This window comes from Lampetra planeri, chromosome 52 (assembly GCF_965212315.1).
Source record: "Lampetra planeri chromosome 52, kcLamPlan1.2.h2, whole genome shotgun sequence".
NCBI lineage: Eukaryota > Metazoa > Chordata > Hyperoartia > Petromyzontiformes > Petromyzontidae > Lampetra > Lampetra planeri.
In genome coordinates, this window is record NC_136158.1 from 2,910,773 (window position 1) to 2,927,539 (window position 16,767).

At 44.2% G+C, this 16,767-nt stretch overlaps 2 protein-coding genes across 6 annotated transcripts in view; both read left to right on the top strand.

Annotated features, from left to right (window-relative positions):
* ERO1B (endoplasmic reticulum oxidoreductase 1 beta) overlaps positions 1-7,872 on the top strand; it is a 62,882-nt gene extending 55,010 nt beyond the window's left edge. For all 5 annotated transcript variants that reach the window (XM_078616952.1, XM_078616953.1, XM_078616954.1 and 2 more), the window contains one exon: positions 526-7,872. In XM_078616952.1, the coding sequence (XP_078473078.1) occupies positions 526-586 (61 nt within the window). In that variant the 3' untranslated portion in view covers positions 587-7,872. The remainder of the gene's footprint in view (positions 1-525) is intronic.
* Positions 7,873-10,336: 2,464 nt separating this feature from the next.
* Positions 10,337-16,767, top strand: part of LOC144734687 (uncharacterized) — a 59,662-nt gene continuing 53,231 nt past the window's right edge. Inside the window, exons 1-2 of the mRNA XM_078616990.1 lie at positions 10,337-10,853; positions 14,788-14,888. Of these exons, the coding sequence (XP_078473116.1) occupies positions 10,788-10,853; positions 14,788-14,888 (167 nt within the window). The 5' untranslated portion in view covers positions 10,337-10,787. The remainder of the gene's footprint in view (positions 10,854-14,787; positions 14,889-16,767) is intronic.

Below are 16,767 nucleotides of genomic sequence, written 5' to 3' on the forward strand. Positions count from 1 at the left end.
GCAAGTATGCCTCTGCGACAATTCGCATGCCTACACATGCAGCAGGCCCGCACATTTAGCGCAGCAACGTCAAATGGCCAAGGGCCATTTGGATAATTATAACATCATTCGCGGGCCATACAAAATTATCAAATTAAAAATTAGCCTGTTATATTTGGTCAAACATTTAATTAACTCACCCCTAATGTGATGGCTGGAACCGCTTCTCTTTGGTGAGGCGTGTGATGTTAGCTGGTATTGATGATGTTGCTGCTACTCGCAACTGCTTTTCCAGGTTTGCTCCTAGATTTATTGAATTTCGAGTCCTGCCTACGGTTGCCTTGGCAGGGCCAAATGATTTCGCGGGCCTTATACGACCCGCGGGCCGGACGTTCCCCACTCCCACCCCTGCCGTAGCCGATAACAGCATTGTGGTTTTTCGATTTTGACGCGTAATTGCTGCTGCTGTGTCCCGCCTAATGACTCGCTTGAAACCGCTCGCTTTGTTGCCGTGTGTTTTGTGTTGTTTTTTTGCGCGATGAACAGAGTGTCGACCAGCATCAAGGAGTTGCAGAACTTCAAGGAGGTCTTGAAGGATTCCATGTGATCTCTGCCTCCACCACAGTTGTGATTTTCAGGACTACTCACCGCACTATTTATTCTGGTCAGAAACTGAGAATGTTCTTGTCCCTCGCCGTCGTCAATTTAAAACAAAATACGAGAACCACTCGGCAGGGATTGTGAGATTCCCATTAAAAGGGGGATGGACCGGTGAGGCATGTCTGATAAAAAAAAACAAAAGGAAGAAATAATAAATGGTTGATACAGGTGTACAAAGTTACTTTCCGAAGATGTTTAACCCTTTTGACGCTGTGTTGTGCAGGGGTTATAGTTTACATTGTGCTTACTGTGCTTGTTATATGTGACTGGGAGCAATGAGAAAGGAAAAAAAATGCAAAACAATAATTGTAAATGTAAGTTTCTACTATATATATACTGTAATTGAATGGCCTTATGAATATTAATGCTTCAGGAGCATTCTGTCTCGGAGTGACGATGTCTTGGGACTTTTTTTGACGAATGACAATGAAGTGAAATGTATTCTCCAAAATATCGCAAAATGTTTGAACGTTGATGGTTGTTTGAGAGCGGTTTCTTTTCTGGTTGTCACGCCGCGTGCCCTCGCCTTGCGTTGTGTTTGCCACCTTTTGAGACCTTTTTGGCATGCCTGGCAGTTCTGTGTTGTACAAATGACCTCTCTAAAATCGTGAAAGATTGCGCTCCACGTCGCGACCTGCTGATAGAATATTCTTATTGTCAAAAACGTAGGAAGGCGTTTCACGGTTAACTATTAAGGACCAAACCCCAATTACATAAAACATCTTACTGGATTACTTATCCCCCAAGATGCAATGTTTCTGCCGCTGGGAACTGAAAACATGGACACATTTTTCACGGTGATCTCAGAGCGTCTCGTTTGATGCGCGACATTTTGCGGGTATCTTATTTATTGTGCTGGGGAGGTGGTGAAGAAATGCCAAATTGTGAATCGATGGCTCAAATATTCCAGAATCCTTATCGCGTAATTCCTGTTCTGTCACTTTGATTTAAATTCCGCAGTTTGGCCAATTGGTGGACAAATTGAACGCGAGTGTACGTACAGGCCGTTTGTCGATGCACAGCAGATGAGTGCCTCCTTACACCATGCAGCCTGTGGGGGAGGGTTGTGTTTGAACTTCACCATCCTGGTCTGCGCAAGTCGGTGAAGACAGGGAGCATATCTGTCAAAAAAAAAGTCTCCTCAACGACCAAGATGAAAATGTTAATTATGTATTTAGAATTAGATACATTTCATTAAATCAGAAGATTGAGCTACGCATGACATTCCATCCGATCACAGATCAGGAAATCCACTGTGAAAACAATGGATAGATTGCCCCACACAGGCATTAGGCAGCTCCCAGTCTTACCTGGAACATTGGACCAACATTGGTGGAACTCTTCCAACCGCATGTTCAACGTTGGCCCAACGTTGGCCCAACGTTGGCCCAACGTTGCGTGCTTAACTGGGTTAAGGAAAAAAACATTCTGTTTTGGAAAATGGAAATGCTATTTGACATCATCATCAGCCCTGCTCCAAGCAGCTGCTGAATGAAGGCCTTTCCAAGCCGTCACCATCCCACGGTTACATTTTTGATTCGTACTAAATTGACGTCAACCCTGTGAGTGTCCAACCACTGCTGGCAAACGAAGGCTTTTGAAAAATAAAATCGGGCATTTGATAACTGTGTCATCATAAAATTTTATATTTCGGGCCGGTCAGACACAGACTCTGGTGTGTAGGTTTCACTCCTGCGTAGGCTTTCGCAGTTGTGCCTTGTGGCCCTGCGATGTGTTTTTGGGTCTGCTGCCCTCTGATGTCCAACTTATCTCTCCGCGTGCGGGGGGAGCGAAATGTCGGACATCGTGGCGAATAACACGCGGGTTTCACTTCATTTAACACTTTTGGCAATACAAATCGCAGTGCGTGATGCTTGTGGAATGTGCGGCACACGCGACGTCGAGTTGAGGGGTCAGTGGTGGAGAAAACTGGTAGTAATCAGGGGTGTGAGCAATGAATGCGTTGACTTGTCTGACATTGCTTCCTACAACATACGGAGTCGTAGTACGGGCATGTTGTAGTCCGCTGCCTCGCGAGATTCTTTCGTTAAATCTCGGTTTCGTCTGCACGTGGAAATTGCTGAGGCTTTTGGAACCATGTACCGGCTGTCACGTAATGATTAAGATTGAGGCCATATGCATGTTGTGAATCCGACCGTGTGTGCCGTGCATACCTGGACAGGTATGTTTTGCATCCGTTGATATTCATGTTTGTGTTTTAAACAATAGCAGCAGAAAAAAATCAAGGCCAACTCGTAAAAAAAAAATTCATAATAGGCTTTCAATGGAAATTTTCTGAATTTAACAAGCAGCAATTGACAGTTTAGGAACATTTGCCAAATTTTAAAACCCTTCATGTGATCCTAAAGTACGCCCATCAAAGATGTGTCAAGGAATATTATTTTCGTTTATGTAGTGCTTAAAATACATTGTTCAAAAGCGCTTTGATATTAGAGGTTGTTTGGTTAAAGATTTAAAGCTATATGTTATAAATAAACATACTTTGAATAACCAAAGCATGTGGAATTATAAAATTACTTTTAATCTTTGAATAGCCAAGGTTATGTGATGACTACAATATAGCATACATTTATACCACCCATATGCTCATTAACTTTAATTTGTCATTCCTGCATGACATTTTGAATGCTTGCGGCATTGGTTCTTACGGTCGTTGGATTTCGGTGAAAGCATCTGAGACTGAATGAGCCGACAATGGAGAAACGTCCCACACCAGCCTGAATGGGCTGCCTTGTTACCATTTAACAGTCTTGGACACATGCAATGACGCGCCACCATCGATACTGTAAACGCCTAATACTGCACATCTTCCGTTTTGGAACCTTTGGTTAATACATTGTTCACATCCTCACTGTTTTAGCTTTGTGGTAATTAATGTCAAAAAGTGATTGAAAAAAAAGTTTCTTGTTTAAACCTAAAAATATGAAAATGTAAAAAAAATATGCATCGTGGGTGAATGCAATAGCATGTTTGTACTTTATTTCATTGATGTTTTGTAATTTTGTGGGGGGTTTTTTCTCATGTACGTAAAGCCAAAGGTGGACAGAAAATTATCAAAAGCAGGACATGACAATTTTCTTCCAAATCTACGATCCAGTCCCGGTGAGAGGCAGTGGGAGTGCTCTCCACGAATCTCAACGACCAACGGGAAGAGAAGAGCCAAGAGCCGATGACGGGATAATGTCAGGGCAGACCTTGGGAGGTCACCTCGCAGCAGCTACGGGATCTGGCCGAGGGTACAAAGCACTGGCAATGAGCTGCTGCGGTGGTGGTGGTGGTGGCATCTTGATCCGTCTCAAAATTTGTTTTGTTAATACGAACCTTCACGCGGCATGGTGCAAGTTAGGACTCGTTTGATGCGAGCTCCTTACAAATCCTGATCCGTTTTATTGGCATGTGTTACTCTTAAGAAATGCAGTATGCTGAAACAATTTTGCTAAGTGGAACCTTTTAAATTGTTTATTTGATGAAGGAATTCTAAAAGGTATTGCCAACCTAATGCTAGGTTTATTTCGGAGCGCTGTCTGAATCGTAGGGGTTTATATGGCACGATTAATAGCTGCAACATTTAAAAATGTACATAAGGAGCGTGCACTTTTTTTTATTTCATATTTTTTAACTTGGATGCTATTACTTTGTTTTGACAAACTCTACCCTCCTATAAAACCCTTAGTTTGTAGCCATCATTGGTTTATATTTTATAACGGTAGTTGCTTAGTCTACGCTTGTGGTGACGAAAATTACCAATCGATGTATAATTGGTTATTTACAGCAAATATTTTTTTTCCCCAAAAGAATGTTTAAAAAAAAATTCACTAACAGCGCATCACAGACCAGTCTCGCAAGATTACATTGCCCAAATTATTCTGAAGTTTGTTTCAGTAGGCCTTATCTACAACAAGGGCACACCACCAATTCCTTTGCAACGAGTGTGCATCTCGTGTCAAACCGATATGTTCATTCCGAAGCGATGGATGAAGCTCAATTTAATTTAGTAAAAAAAATTCAGACTGTGGTTGTTATTAGGAAACTCGGGTGAGACCACGAATCCGCTGCACTTCAGGAATTTTCTTTAACCATGGGTAGCTGAAACTGGGATTCCTAACCTTGGATCTCAATGGTGTCAGCCCAGTGCCCTGAATCACCCCCCTCATATGGGCAATCTGGCCACTTTATGGTGTAGCGAAGATTCGTGCTAATTCACGGTTCCACATTGTCATACATTCTTTTATCTTGAGAGTAAAATACATGAGCAGCAACTTGTTAGATCGTCGATTGATAAACTCGACGATAATAATTAATTTGTGTTGCAAGTCCAGATGGCTGTTGTTGCACCACTACACTATAGTGTAATACTCTTAGAACATGCCTGAAGGGAATCGTCAATGCATACAGATTTGTAATTTATGCGCAAATGACACCTTGATTTGAGCAACAATTATTTGGTATTTTTCTCTCCACCATTGGTTTCTTTATTATTTCAGTCACTTGGGTTATATACTTTGTACAGAAATGATATCAAAAGGTTTTAATTGATGTTCTTCAATGTGTGAATTCCTTAATAATTACAAGACCGAGTTGCTCCATTTCATTTTGCTTGAGTTTGCTTTCTGTCTCTGCTGTTCGCTTTGTTTCCCCCAACCTACCACTGACGTGTCGCACCGTGTGGTAAAACACTGCCTTTCCATCTTTGGCACGTGACCTGTATCGTGCATCTTATTCGCACACGTGGTGCATGTGTTTTTTTTTCTTCCACCCACCTGTGTTTTTGGAACGGGTTGCATACTGATTTGCCCAGGTGTTCAGTCCTCGACTCGTGTTCGTAACTTGATTTGTTATCACGCTCGACTTTTCATCCAGAGCTCATCGGTTCACTCTACCGACGAGGCAGCTGAAGCAACGGTGCCATTTTAAATCCTTTATATTAAGTTCGCTTGCTTGCTTAGGACCGTGCAAATCTTTCGGTCGTTTTTTAACCCACTTCCCGTGATCCAATCGAGCTGACATTTTCCACACAGACTCGTTGTGCGTGACAATTAATGTTCGTGAACATTTTTTCAAACTTTTACACTTTTTAGGACAAAAATATTATATTTAATTACCAATTGCTTAATGGTGCAATGCAATCATCTGACCCATAGGTGGCAGCCATCTCAAGCCAGAGGACGAGAGGACTCTAGCCGCCACGCATATAAAGGATTTATAGTGAAAAAGTTTGTTATTACGGGTTAATTTTTTATTTTTTAAATCGCCACCACCGTTGTCCACCGAGTCAGTATAAATGGGTCCACAGCACTCGGTCCGATCAGCAGGTCACGCGTGGTGGGGTAGAGTGTGGGTCTTACTCCCCACCACTTCCAAGCCGTCTGGCGAGCATGGGAGGCTCGGCAAAATATTACACTGGTCAACACACTTTTTGGCATGAGGTATTCCAACGGTTGTAAGGTAATTTTGGGGTGCTGATTCCAAATCTGGCATCAGTTTTTGTCTATCACATTAGGTTTTTGAGATATCAAATATTGATTTTTTTTATAAAAACTGCAGAAGAGAAATATTAAATAAATGTGGATATCTACATAAAATGATATTATAAACACACTATCCTAAAAATACAGCACCATATTTTAACACTAAAGCAGTCACTGACTCGCAACAACTTGCAATCATAAGTGACAGAGTTAATTTCTAGTAAAATCAATAAAAATGGGGTGTGACAGAGCAAATCTGAGATCAGATTTGGAATCAGCACCATGAAATTAGTCTAAAATAGCTGCAAAATTCCAGGCCAGAAAAAAACATGCTTTTTGTTTGTTGACCAGTGTAATCGGAGGGCTTTAGAGCCCCAGTAGGGGAGAGCCACCGGTAGTGTGGTGTTGACCAAACACTTGCAGGGCTGCACCTTTACCTCTTTTTTTTTTACTTTAGCTATTGAAACGAGTTTGTGGTTGTGGCAAGCCACGTGTAATGTGACTGCATGTAAACCATGCAAAAGCGTCACGGGTGTAACACCGTCCATTTACTCAATACAATTGGCCTGGCTCAACGGTTTGCAACAGCTGTGCAATTAAAAAAACCGTGCAGTGAATATAATTATTGCAAAGGCTTGTCAACTGTCCCGGATTTCCCAGGATCGTCCACTTTCATCTTGATTTGAAGCTTTCGTGACTGCAGGAATCCATACCCTTTGGTTCTTTCGGTAAATTCACGTGGGTAGAAATAAAATAAAACAAATCACGACGTTTCGATCGCAACACAAGTGACCTTCATCAGGTGGCACCGATACAGCAGGACAACCGCTTGTGTTGCGATCGAAACGTCGTGTTTTATTTTATTTCGAACTACGTGACTTTACCGAAAGAACCAACGAGGTATGATCGTCCACTTGTCGAGCTGGCTGGCTATCCTGCGAAAGTGGGACATTCAAAGTTCTGATGTCAGTTGAGTCCTGTAACAATAATGCACCAAATTTTGATTTAAAGCTTTCGTGACTGCAGGGATTCATATTCTTGGTTCCTTCGGTAAAGTCACGTAGAAGGGAAATAATAAAATAAAAATATAAAAACAAAATTCTCACGACGTTTCGACTGCAACACAAGTAATCATCATTATTGTTTTTATTTTTCTATTATTTCCCTTCTACGTGACTTTACCGAAACAACCAAGAATAATAATGCACCACTCAAGACGATGCATTTACATGGAGGAGTTCTCCCCTCTGCCGGTATTTTGAGATCAAATCAAATCACGAGTGCACTTTGCACCGTTAGTATAGCGGAAGGCTATCACGGATGCACTGTGTTGCATAGATTGGTATAGTCTGCAGTAGTTCCATATAGTGGGGTACGATAGAGAAATGTAGCCATGTGATAGTTGCTCTCTCAAGAGATCTTTCTGCTTCCTGTCATGATTTGTCCCGGTTCTTGTACCTCTAAAGGTGGCAATCCTGCTCATGGGTGAAACCCAGATCTATTTCGGTGAGGCTGGAGTCTCGGATAAGTTAATTCCCACTAACATCGCTTGGTGTCTCGGGCGTCAGTTCAAGTTTCAATTAAACTCCAATGTGGTGTTCTTTAACATTTCATCCCCAGGATTTGCTGCCTCTTAAGTTGTTGATATTTACTATTCTTGTTTGCAGCAGCAGCCTCTTGTGCTTGAATATTGTACTTTATGTGAGCGGGATTATTGTTCATTAAATACATTTTCCTCAAACCAGCTAGTAGTGCTATTAACTTCATTGTGTGGGAGAGACACATTACCGCCATTCTACCATTTTTATTTTTTTTATTACTTTATTACTTCCCTTCTACGTGACTTTACCGAAAAAACCAAGAAGATGAAGAGGCCTTTCTACCAATTTATTTGAAACAAAAATGTGACATTTGTGGCTTTAGAGGTCAAAAGGCCTGCTTTCCTCCTATTTTGGTGAACTAAGGGAGGAACCATATACTAATATAGAACTTTGAGAACCTCTAGACCAGCATCGGGCTCATAGACTAACATGGAACCCGTAGACTAACGTGAATCGTTAGACAAGTATCAGATCCATAGACTCACATGGAACCTTAGACGAGCATTACAACTATAAACTAGTACGGTACAGGACTTTAGACGAACATAACCTAAAGACTAGCATATAACTCATTGACTAGCATAGGGAGATATAGGCGAATACAACACGTATGTTTCACACCTCCGATTATCACGGTTGGCTACGTACGGTGCGAAAGAAGTTCTACATACAGTATTAGCATAGGACTTATAGGCTAACACAGAACCCATATATGTGTAGTAACATCAACATGCAGTGCCGGCCCTCGAGAGGCACGGCGTGCGATGTAGCGTCATCGCGGATACCACGAGGGTGTGAGTGTAGTACCGGATCGCGTAATTATGAATGTGTCGTTAAACACGCTACCATCCGACAGCCAATAAAGTAAGGGTTGTCACGTCGGATGGTGGCGGGTTTACCGAGATATGTACGCGATCTAACACTAAAAAAACATCTTCGTTATAGATATTGGTCGCGAAAGCCTTCGTGTTAAACTGACAGTGTATATAATCGCCGACGTTTCGGGAAATGGCCCTTTTAATGTTCGTGGGAAATATCTCCAATTTGTAAAAAAAAAAAAACACCTCTCGACGAATAAAAATCATCTCAATTAATTTTAGTCCGTCAGCCAGCTCTGTATGGTCACTTTATTTAAACAGGGGGCGGATTGGTGCGCTTATAAAAAAAAAAACACCACCACAATGTTAAATTCTAGATTTGAAGCTTTCGTGACTGCAAGGATTCATATTGTTAGGTTTTTTCGGTAAAGTCACGTAGGTAAAATTTTTTAAAAAAGTTAAATAAAAATAAAATAAAAATCACGACGTTTCGGAGGCAACACAAGCTTCCGTCTTCAGGTGGAACCGTCACAGCACGATAGCTGTATCACTTGATACAGCTATCACAACACTTGATACAGCTATCGTGACGGTTCCACCTGAAGACGGAAGCTTGTGTTGCCTCCGAAACGTCGTGATTTTTATTTTATTTGTATTTTACTTTTATTAATTAAAATTATTTAACCTACGTGACTTTACCGAAAAAAACCTAAGAACACAATGTTAAACTTTAAGCGCACGATAATGTTAATAATTTACCAGAGTGTGGGCCGAATCTTCAGACAAACTGCCCCAAATTTGGGGGGGGGGGGGGTGGGGGAGACTTTGAAGACCAATAACATCCAGAAAGCCCCTCTACAACAAACAACGGCTAAGAGTGGGGGGCACAATGAGTTGATATCTGCACGGCTGGACGCCACCAACCCCTTGCAGCCACTAGAGGCCGCTAACGTTCGAAATAAAATCAATGGCAGTTGAGATCAACCCTCACCACCCACCCCCCCCCGATAGATAAAGAACAGGGGCAAGGGGGCGTCCATAAATGACGTCACGCGATTTTGGACGATTTTTGACACCTCCCCCCCCTTCGTCACTAGGCGTCACAAAAAGTCAGACCCCCCCCCCTCAAATATGACGTCACAAAGCTCTGCCCCCCCCCCCCAAAAAAAAATAAAACACGCTTCAAATCGCTTTAAACTATTGTCATTGTAGTGCGTATTTAATGTGGCGCTGCACTCTGATGTTGTAGGAGAAAATATTTATTAAAAAGTCGATTTAATTAAGTGGAACGTGTTGTCTATATTTATTTAAAATTGCGCATTTTTATGTGACGTCACATTTCTCAACCCCCCCCTCCTAGGTGCGTGACGTCATTTATGGACGTGACGTCATTTATGGACGGCCCCAAGTGCTGTTAGCGAGTAGCACCCATAAAGGCCGGCACTGTGGCACACGAGGGGTGGGTGGCCAGCACCACGCCCGGCCGCCTTTGTCTCCCCCAGTGGCGATGTTTACACACCGCACCGGGTGCTCATTTGAGGCCGAGTCTACCTAGGGGAGGAGGCCCAGGAACCGGTCCAGAGATTATCATCACTGCTGTTGAGCCGTGAGCGGTAATCGAACTCGGTTCGCTGAGTTCGTAGTGCAGCGCTGCGTTAACCGCTGCACAACCGCTCCATCATCATCATCATCACCACCTCCTCCCCCCAACTCGCTGCGTGTGAGAAAAAAACAAAAGTCAACTCTTGAAGGGGAAATGGGCGGAGATCCTTAACTCCCCCCTTCCTCCTCCTCCTCCTCGTAGCTGCCTCCCTCCCTCCCTCCCACTCTCTCTCAGCCACACACAAAAGCTGCCACCACCACCACCTCCATCACCACCGCTGCTGCTGCTGCTTCCACCACCTCCACCATCACCACCACGGCCGTCACCCGCTTGGTGGCGAGGCCGTGCCGGCTTCAGCAAAGCTCTCTGTCCGCTGTGCTGAGAAAGACGACCGCGGGCGAGAGAGGTCGAGAGAGTGGAGAGATCGAGAGATCGAGAGAGAGGAGGAGGAGAGAGACACGCGCACACGAAACGCACACAATGTGCTGCTGTAGCTTAACGGGCAAAGTGGATCGGCCATAAAGCGTGGCGAGGTGGGGGGGCCCCATCGGCCTAGCGACCTCTTGCCTCGCTTTGCCTCGCACCCCCCCCAACTCCACTCATCGTCGTCGTCGTCCGGAGGAGTCGAGACGAGGCAATGGACGAAATGTTGCGGCACGGCCAGCCGGCACGCGTCTTCATGGACGGCGCTCTCGTGGCGTGGGTACGTTGCTGATGATGATGATGCTGCTGATGCTTCTACTGCTGCTGATGATGCTGTTCCTGCTGCTCCTGCTTCTACTGCTGCTGCTTCTACTGCTGCTGATAATGCTTTTACTGCTGCTTCTACTGCTGCTGCTGATGCTGCTTTTACTGATACTGATGATGCTGATGATGCTGTTCCTGCTGCTCCTGCTTCTACTGCTGCCGCTGCTTCTACTGCTGCTGCTGATGATGCTGCTGCTGCTTCTACTGCTGCTGCTGCTTCTACTGCTGCTGATAATGCTTCTACTGCTGCTTCTACTGCTGCTACTGCTGCTGATGCTGCTTTTACTGATGCTGATGATGCTGCTGCTCCTCGCTGCTACTCCCTGCTGCTCCCTGTTGCTGCTGTCCCCGTTGCTGCTGCTCCCTGTTGCTGCTGCTCCCTGCTCCTGCTGCCGCAGCTGCTGCAGCTGCTCCCTGCTGCTGCTGCCCCCTCCTGATGCTCCTGCTGCTGCTGCTCCCTCCTGCTGCTGCCCCTGCTCCTGCTGCTCCTGCTGCTGCTTTGTTCCACTCTGTGCAGTTCCAACGTCCTCCGTCCATTGTGTCACCTGAGGCTGGCTCTGGGTGGCGTGGAGGGCGCGGAGCGGGGGGTGCTGAGTGTTTCAACTTTAAAGAGTCGCTTGTTGCTGAAGCTGCTTCGCTTCTTCTTGCTGTTGCGGACCCACGAGGGGGTGGCCCAGAGTTGTCCTCGAATTCATATTCTGAGGTTTTTTTCGGCAAAGTCACGTAGGTAAAAAAAATTAAATTAATAAAAGTAAAATAAAAATAAAATAAAAATCACGACGTTTCGGAGGCAACACAAGCTTCCGTCTTCAGGTGGAACCGTCACAGCACGATAGCTGTATCAAGTGTTGTGATAGCTGTATCAAGTGTTGTGATAGCTGTATCAAGTGTTGTGATTGCTGTATCAAGTGTTGTGATAGCTGTATCAAGTGATGTGATAGCTGTATCAAGTGTTGTGATAGCTGTATCAAGTGTTGTGATTGCTGTATCAAGTGTTGTGATAGCTGTATCAAGTGATGTGATAGCTGTATCAAGTGTTGTGATAGCTGTATCAAGTGTTGTGATAGCTGTATCAAGTGTTGTGATTGCTGTATCAAGTGTTGTGATAGCTGTATCAAGTGATGTGATAGCTGTATCAAGTGTTGTGATAGCTGTATCAAGTGTTGTGATAGCTGTATCAAGTGATGTGATAGCTGTATCAAGTGTTGTGATAGCTGTATCAAGTGATGTGATAGCTGTATCAAGTGTTGTGATAGCTGTATCAAGTGTTGTGATAGCTGTATCAAGTGTTGTGATCGCTGTATCAAGTGTTGTGATCGCTGTATCAAGTGTTGTGATCGCTGTATCAAGTGTTGTGATCGCTGTATCAAGTGATGTGATTGCTGTATCAAGTGTTGTGATTGCTGTATCAAGTGATGTGATTGCTGTATCAAGTGTTGTGATTGCTGTATCAAGTGATGTGATCGCTGTATCAAGTGTTGTGATTGCTGTATCAAGTGTTGTGATTGCTGTATCAAGTGTTGTGATAGCTGTATCAAGTGATGTGATAGCTGTATCAAGTGTTGTGATAGCTGTATCAATTGTTGTGATAGCTGTATCAAGTGTTGTGATAGCTATATCAAGTGATACAGCTATCGTGCTGTGACGGTTGCACCTGAAGACGGAAGCTTGTGTTGCCTCCGAAACGTCGTGATTTTTATTTGATTTAATTTTTTATTTTATTTTTACTTTTATTAATTTAAATGTTTTACCTATGTGACTTTACCGAAAAAAACCTAAGAATATAGCAACTAATATGTATGTCTGGACCATAGCTAGCTAGGGAACAGCTCCAAGTGCTGTGGACTGTTGCTGTGTGGACCCGCATAGAGACCCATAAACTCAATGATAATAATAATAAACACCATTGTGTGGTGATAATTGGTTTTTTACCCTTCTATCTGGCAACAAAACTGACACCTTTTTACAAGGAGTCACGTTTGCATAGACAGCAATACCTGCAGTCATAATACAAACAAAAGAACATAACTCTGATAATGTGCACTGTCCTTGAAGTTGATTGGCCCACACCCGAGACAGCTTTCCTTAGAGCCTAGTCTCACATGGTGTTGGACCAGATGACGCCAAAAGGCGCACAACTCAAAGACAATGCACCATCAGAGTATGAGAGCTCGGGGCAAGCATCTACACTATGGGAACCTCATTTGCCAGTAAAAATATGATAATTGGTTTTTTACCCTTCTATCTGGCAACAAAACTGACACCTTTTTACAAGGAGTCACGTTTGCATAGACAGCAATACCTGCAGTCATAATACAAACAAAATAACATAACTCCACTGTGTGGTCTTAGAAAGAAAGTAATGGACAATAGGTGACGTTTCGAGCAACGGTCCTTCGGAGCACAAACATTGAGACGCCAGAGAGAGATGATAAGAAGTGGAGAATACGAGTTGGAGGCTGAACTTGTACACACCATGGATTTTGATAAGAATTACAACTTTTGTTTTACGTTTCCTGATGGGACAGTGCTTCAATTAAATACTGCACCCCAGTAAACGTTGAACGTTAGACCAACGTTGATCCCACGATTCCAACCACATGCCCAACCATCGCCTCAACGTTAGCATGTGGTTTTGGAATCGTTGGACCAGAGGCATTGATGATTTAACAATTCTATTTTTTTATTGTACAAAATTAAAAAATGTTCGCGTTACAACGTACTTATTACTCCGATGTATATTTGCTTCATTCATCTGTGTCATTTATCTGTTTGGCTTTTGTCATTTCGGTGAGCCAGTGTCAACCATGGCAACATGAGACTCGCTTGGTCACCTGGTGAACCAGGTATTAGCTTGACACTTCAAAGTGTCATCTTGTCCCACTGCTCGCTTGACCAGCATGGTGCAGTACGGCCGAATCGGGGCCCCCTCCCCATTACTCTCACGGCGTGTTGAAGCCTTCATCCAGCCGTGCATTAAGTTTGCTCGTTTTTTTCGCTGCCTTGTCCACGCTTGAGAATTTGTGCACTTGTGCAATTTGAACTGATATACTTTACCTATTTTAGATATTTTTAGTGACTTGCTTTTTCTCTATTTTGTATCGTTGCAACGTTATGAGTGGATATCTGTTAACAAAGAGCTTCATAGCTCATGGGATTTCTCCTGCAGTCTAAATAAAGATTATGATTCATGCGGACCGGGGAAGCCGTTATGCAGCGGAACATTAAGTGAATGTATTGTTTTATCCGTAATAGAGGTTTTTTTGGGGTTAGATCGCGTCAATATAAATGTGTCGTTAAACCCGACACCACCCGACACAGCCAATTGGTAATGTTTGTCACGTAAACAGAACGTGCCAATTCGTTACTAAACTTGATTTGAAGCTTTCGTGACTGCAGGAATCCATACTCTTCGGTTCTTTCGGTAAAGTCACGTGGGTAGAAGAAAAAATAATAATAGATCACGACGTTTCTGTAGTAGGCCTACTTCAGCAGTTTTCTTGCTGTAGTTTCACCTGATGACGATTGCTTGTGTTGCAATCGAAACGTCGTGAACATTTATTTTTTTCTAAATCCGTTACTAGTTCAGCACACCGGTGTGTTGGAGAGTAAACCCACAACATTTACAATTGGAATACGACGCATCGCCGGTAATTGCAACCAGCATCATCAGGCGACGGCTAGTCCCAAACGCACCGGTGTGCTGTACTAGTAACGAATTGGCCACGTTCCGTTTACGTGACAAACCTTGACTAATTGGCTGCGTCGGGTGGTGGCGGGTTTAACGACACATTTATATATTTACGCGATCCAACCCAAAAAAAAAACCCTCGTGGATAATATTGGTGGCAAAAGCCTCCGTGTAAAGCGTTGATCGTTTTGTGTCGCAGGTAAAGACGCTGTGCACTGCAGAGGGGAAAGGAGGGGACGGGGATATCGAATACAATGACCTTGCTGACGGTGCCCTTTTGCTGGACATCATGCGGAAAATGTAAGTCGCCTTCCATCATCATCATCACGTTTGTAAACAATGGTGGAGCCAGTGGGGAGGGGGTGGCACGTGCCCCTCCCAATCATCCGATCAAAATCCCTAATTTCAATCGGATCATTGGGGTTTATTAGTAATAAATCGGCATTTTGCGACCCCCACTGCCACTGTGTAGCGTATTATTACGTGCCGGGGACTCTATGAGATGATAGGACAAAAGTCTGAGTCCATAATTGGCAATAAGTAACGGCAAATCAGTTATAAGTGACTCACAGAATTGTGCGCAGTTGCGTATACAGTACACGACTTCCCTGAAGGCAAACACCTTCAGCGAGCGCGTTGCCGATCACACAACGCGGTTCGAATTCGACCCTCGGTCGATGGCTGCGCCATCGCCGCACACGCGTCGAATAAAAAGCAAGGGACAAGTCCTTACTCACTAACAACTCCTCTATAATTTTTCATTGCTGGAGGGGTTGCCCCCCCCCCCACCTGAAAATCCTGTCTCCGCCATTGCTTGTAAAGGTGCAACTTACCTCCCATTCGCATCGACTCTCACGCTCGCGGCACGCGCGTTGTGGGGTCGTGCATGTTAGATTTGATGATTTTCGAGTCGCGTATATCCCGCATGTGCACGGGGTTCAAGTAACCCCATGCCTGCCATTCGCTGCAGTGTTAAAAAAATGAATCAGCAGGCGTGGGGGTGAATTGTTCCAATATCTGACCATCGTTATCCTAATCCTCTCCAGCTCTAGTTTGTGTATTCATCAACGGTCAGATTGGTACTGCTTAAGGAAGCAACATCTGTAGTTGTCCTGATCCTTTTATACGGCCAATGACAGTGCACTGCTCCATAACCCCACTCAATTCAAATGGCTCCATGGTTCGCTGTTGTTGGTCACACAAACAAAAATTTGAACCACTCCCGTTATGTCACCTTGAGCGGTACCGACAGCTGAAATGTCTGCTCTGAGCCAGTGGACTATGAGCTCCTTCCCATGGTCACCAACCTCTCTGTGCCACTGCAATGCTTGGTAGGCTTTTGCTCCTCTATCTTGCAGACGTCTCGCATCCACGGCAAGCTCCTCCTGATTATGTCAGTAATGTCACCCCACGGGCCATGAAATTCCTGGGATCCGTGCGTGTGCCACCAACACTCGTATGGCAGAAACTTAATTGCACAGTCGATTTTGTTGAATTCGTAGCTCGCCGATCCAGATAATAACACGGACATTGTTGCTCTTGCCCAAGCAACACATTTACTAACGCTCACGTTGACCTCTGTAACTCTTCTAGAGCAGCTTGTGTAGCCAGTCAAAAACTTGCCTTGCAGTAAATACGACCTTTGACCTGCTCCTAACCACACCTGCGTTATTCACATGACTCATTGAATAACTAAAGTCCCCTTTCAGCCTTCTGAATCCTTACTTGCCACTGACATCGCAGCGAAGATGCGTGGAACCCTTTCCCAACCACTGATGTCATCTTAATGAAAGGAAAGTCCATCAGTATCCAGCCCCAGTGCCGAAAAAACGTCAAAAGCTGCGAAGTGCCAGCTAAGGTCCGAGCGAACAAACGTGCGGCGTTTGGAAACAAATGAAAGTTCCGTGATGCCACGTTGGCATTGGGTGCACAACACAAACAACACAAACCTTCCGTTTCGGGCAATGGGCCCGTCAATCTCTCTGCCGTGATGAAGAGCCATTGCCAGAAACGTCACCCGTTATGTAACCGTTACTCCCATTTGTGGGGCAGTGTTATTGATGAATGTGCCGAGTTTTTGTGTCGTTCAGAGGTGGTGGTGGGGAGGGGGGGGCCTGAGGATTCGGAGAACTGAGCCAGCATCTTCTTCTTGGTTCTTTCGGTAAAGTCACGTAGAAGG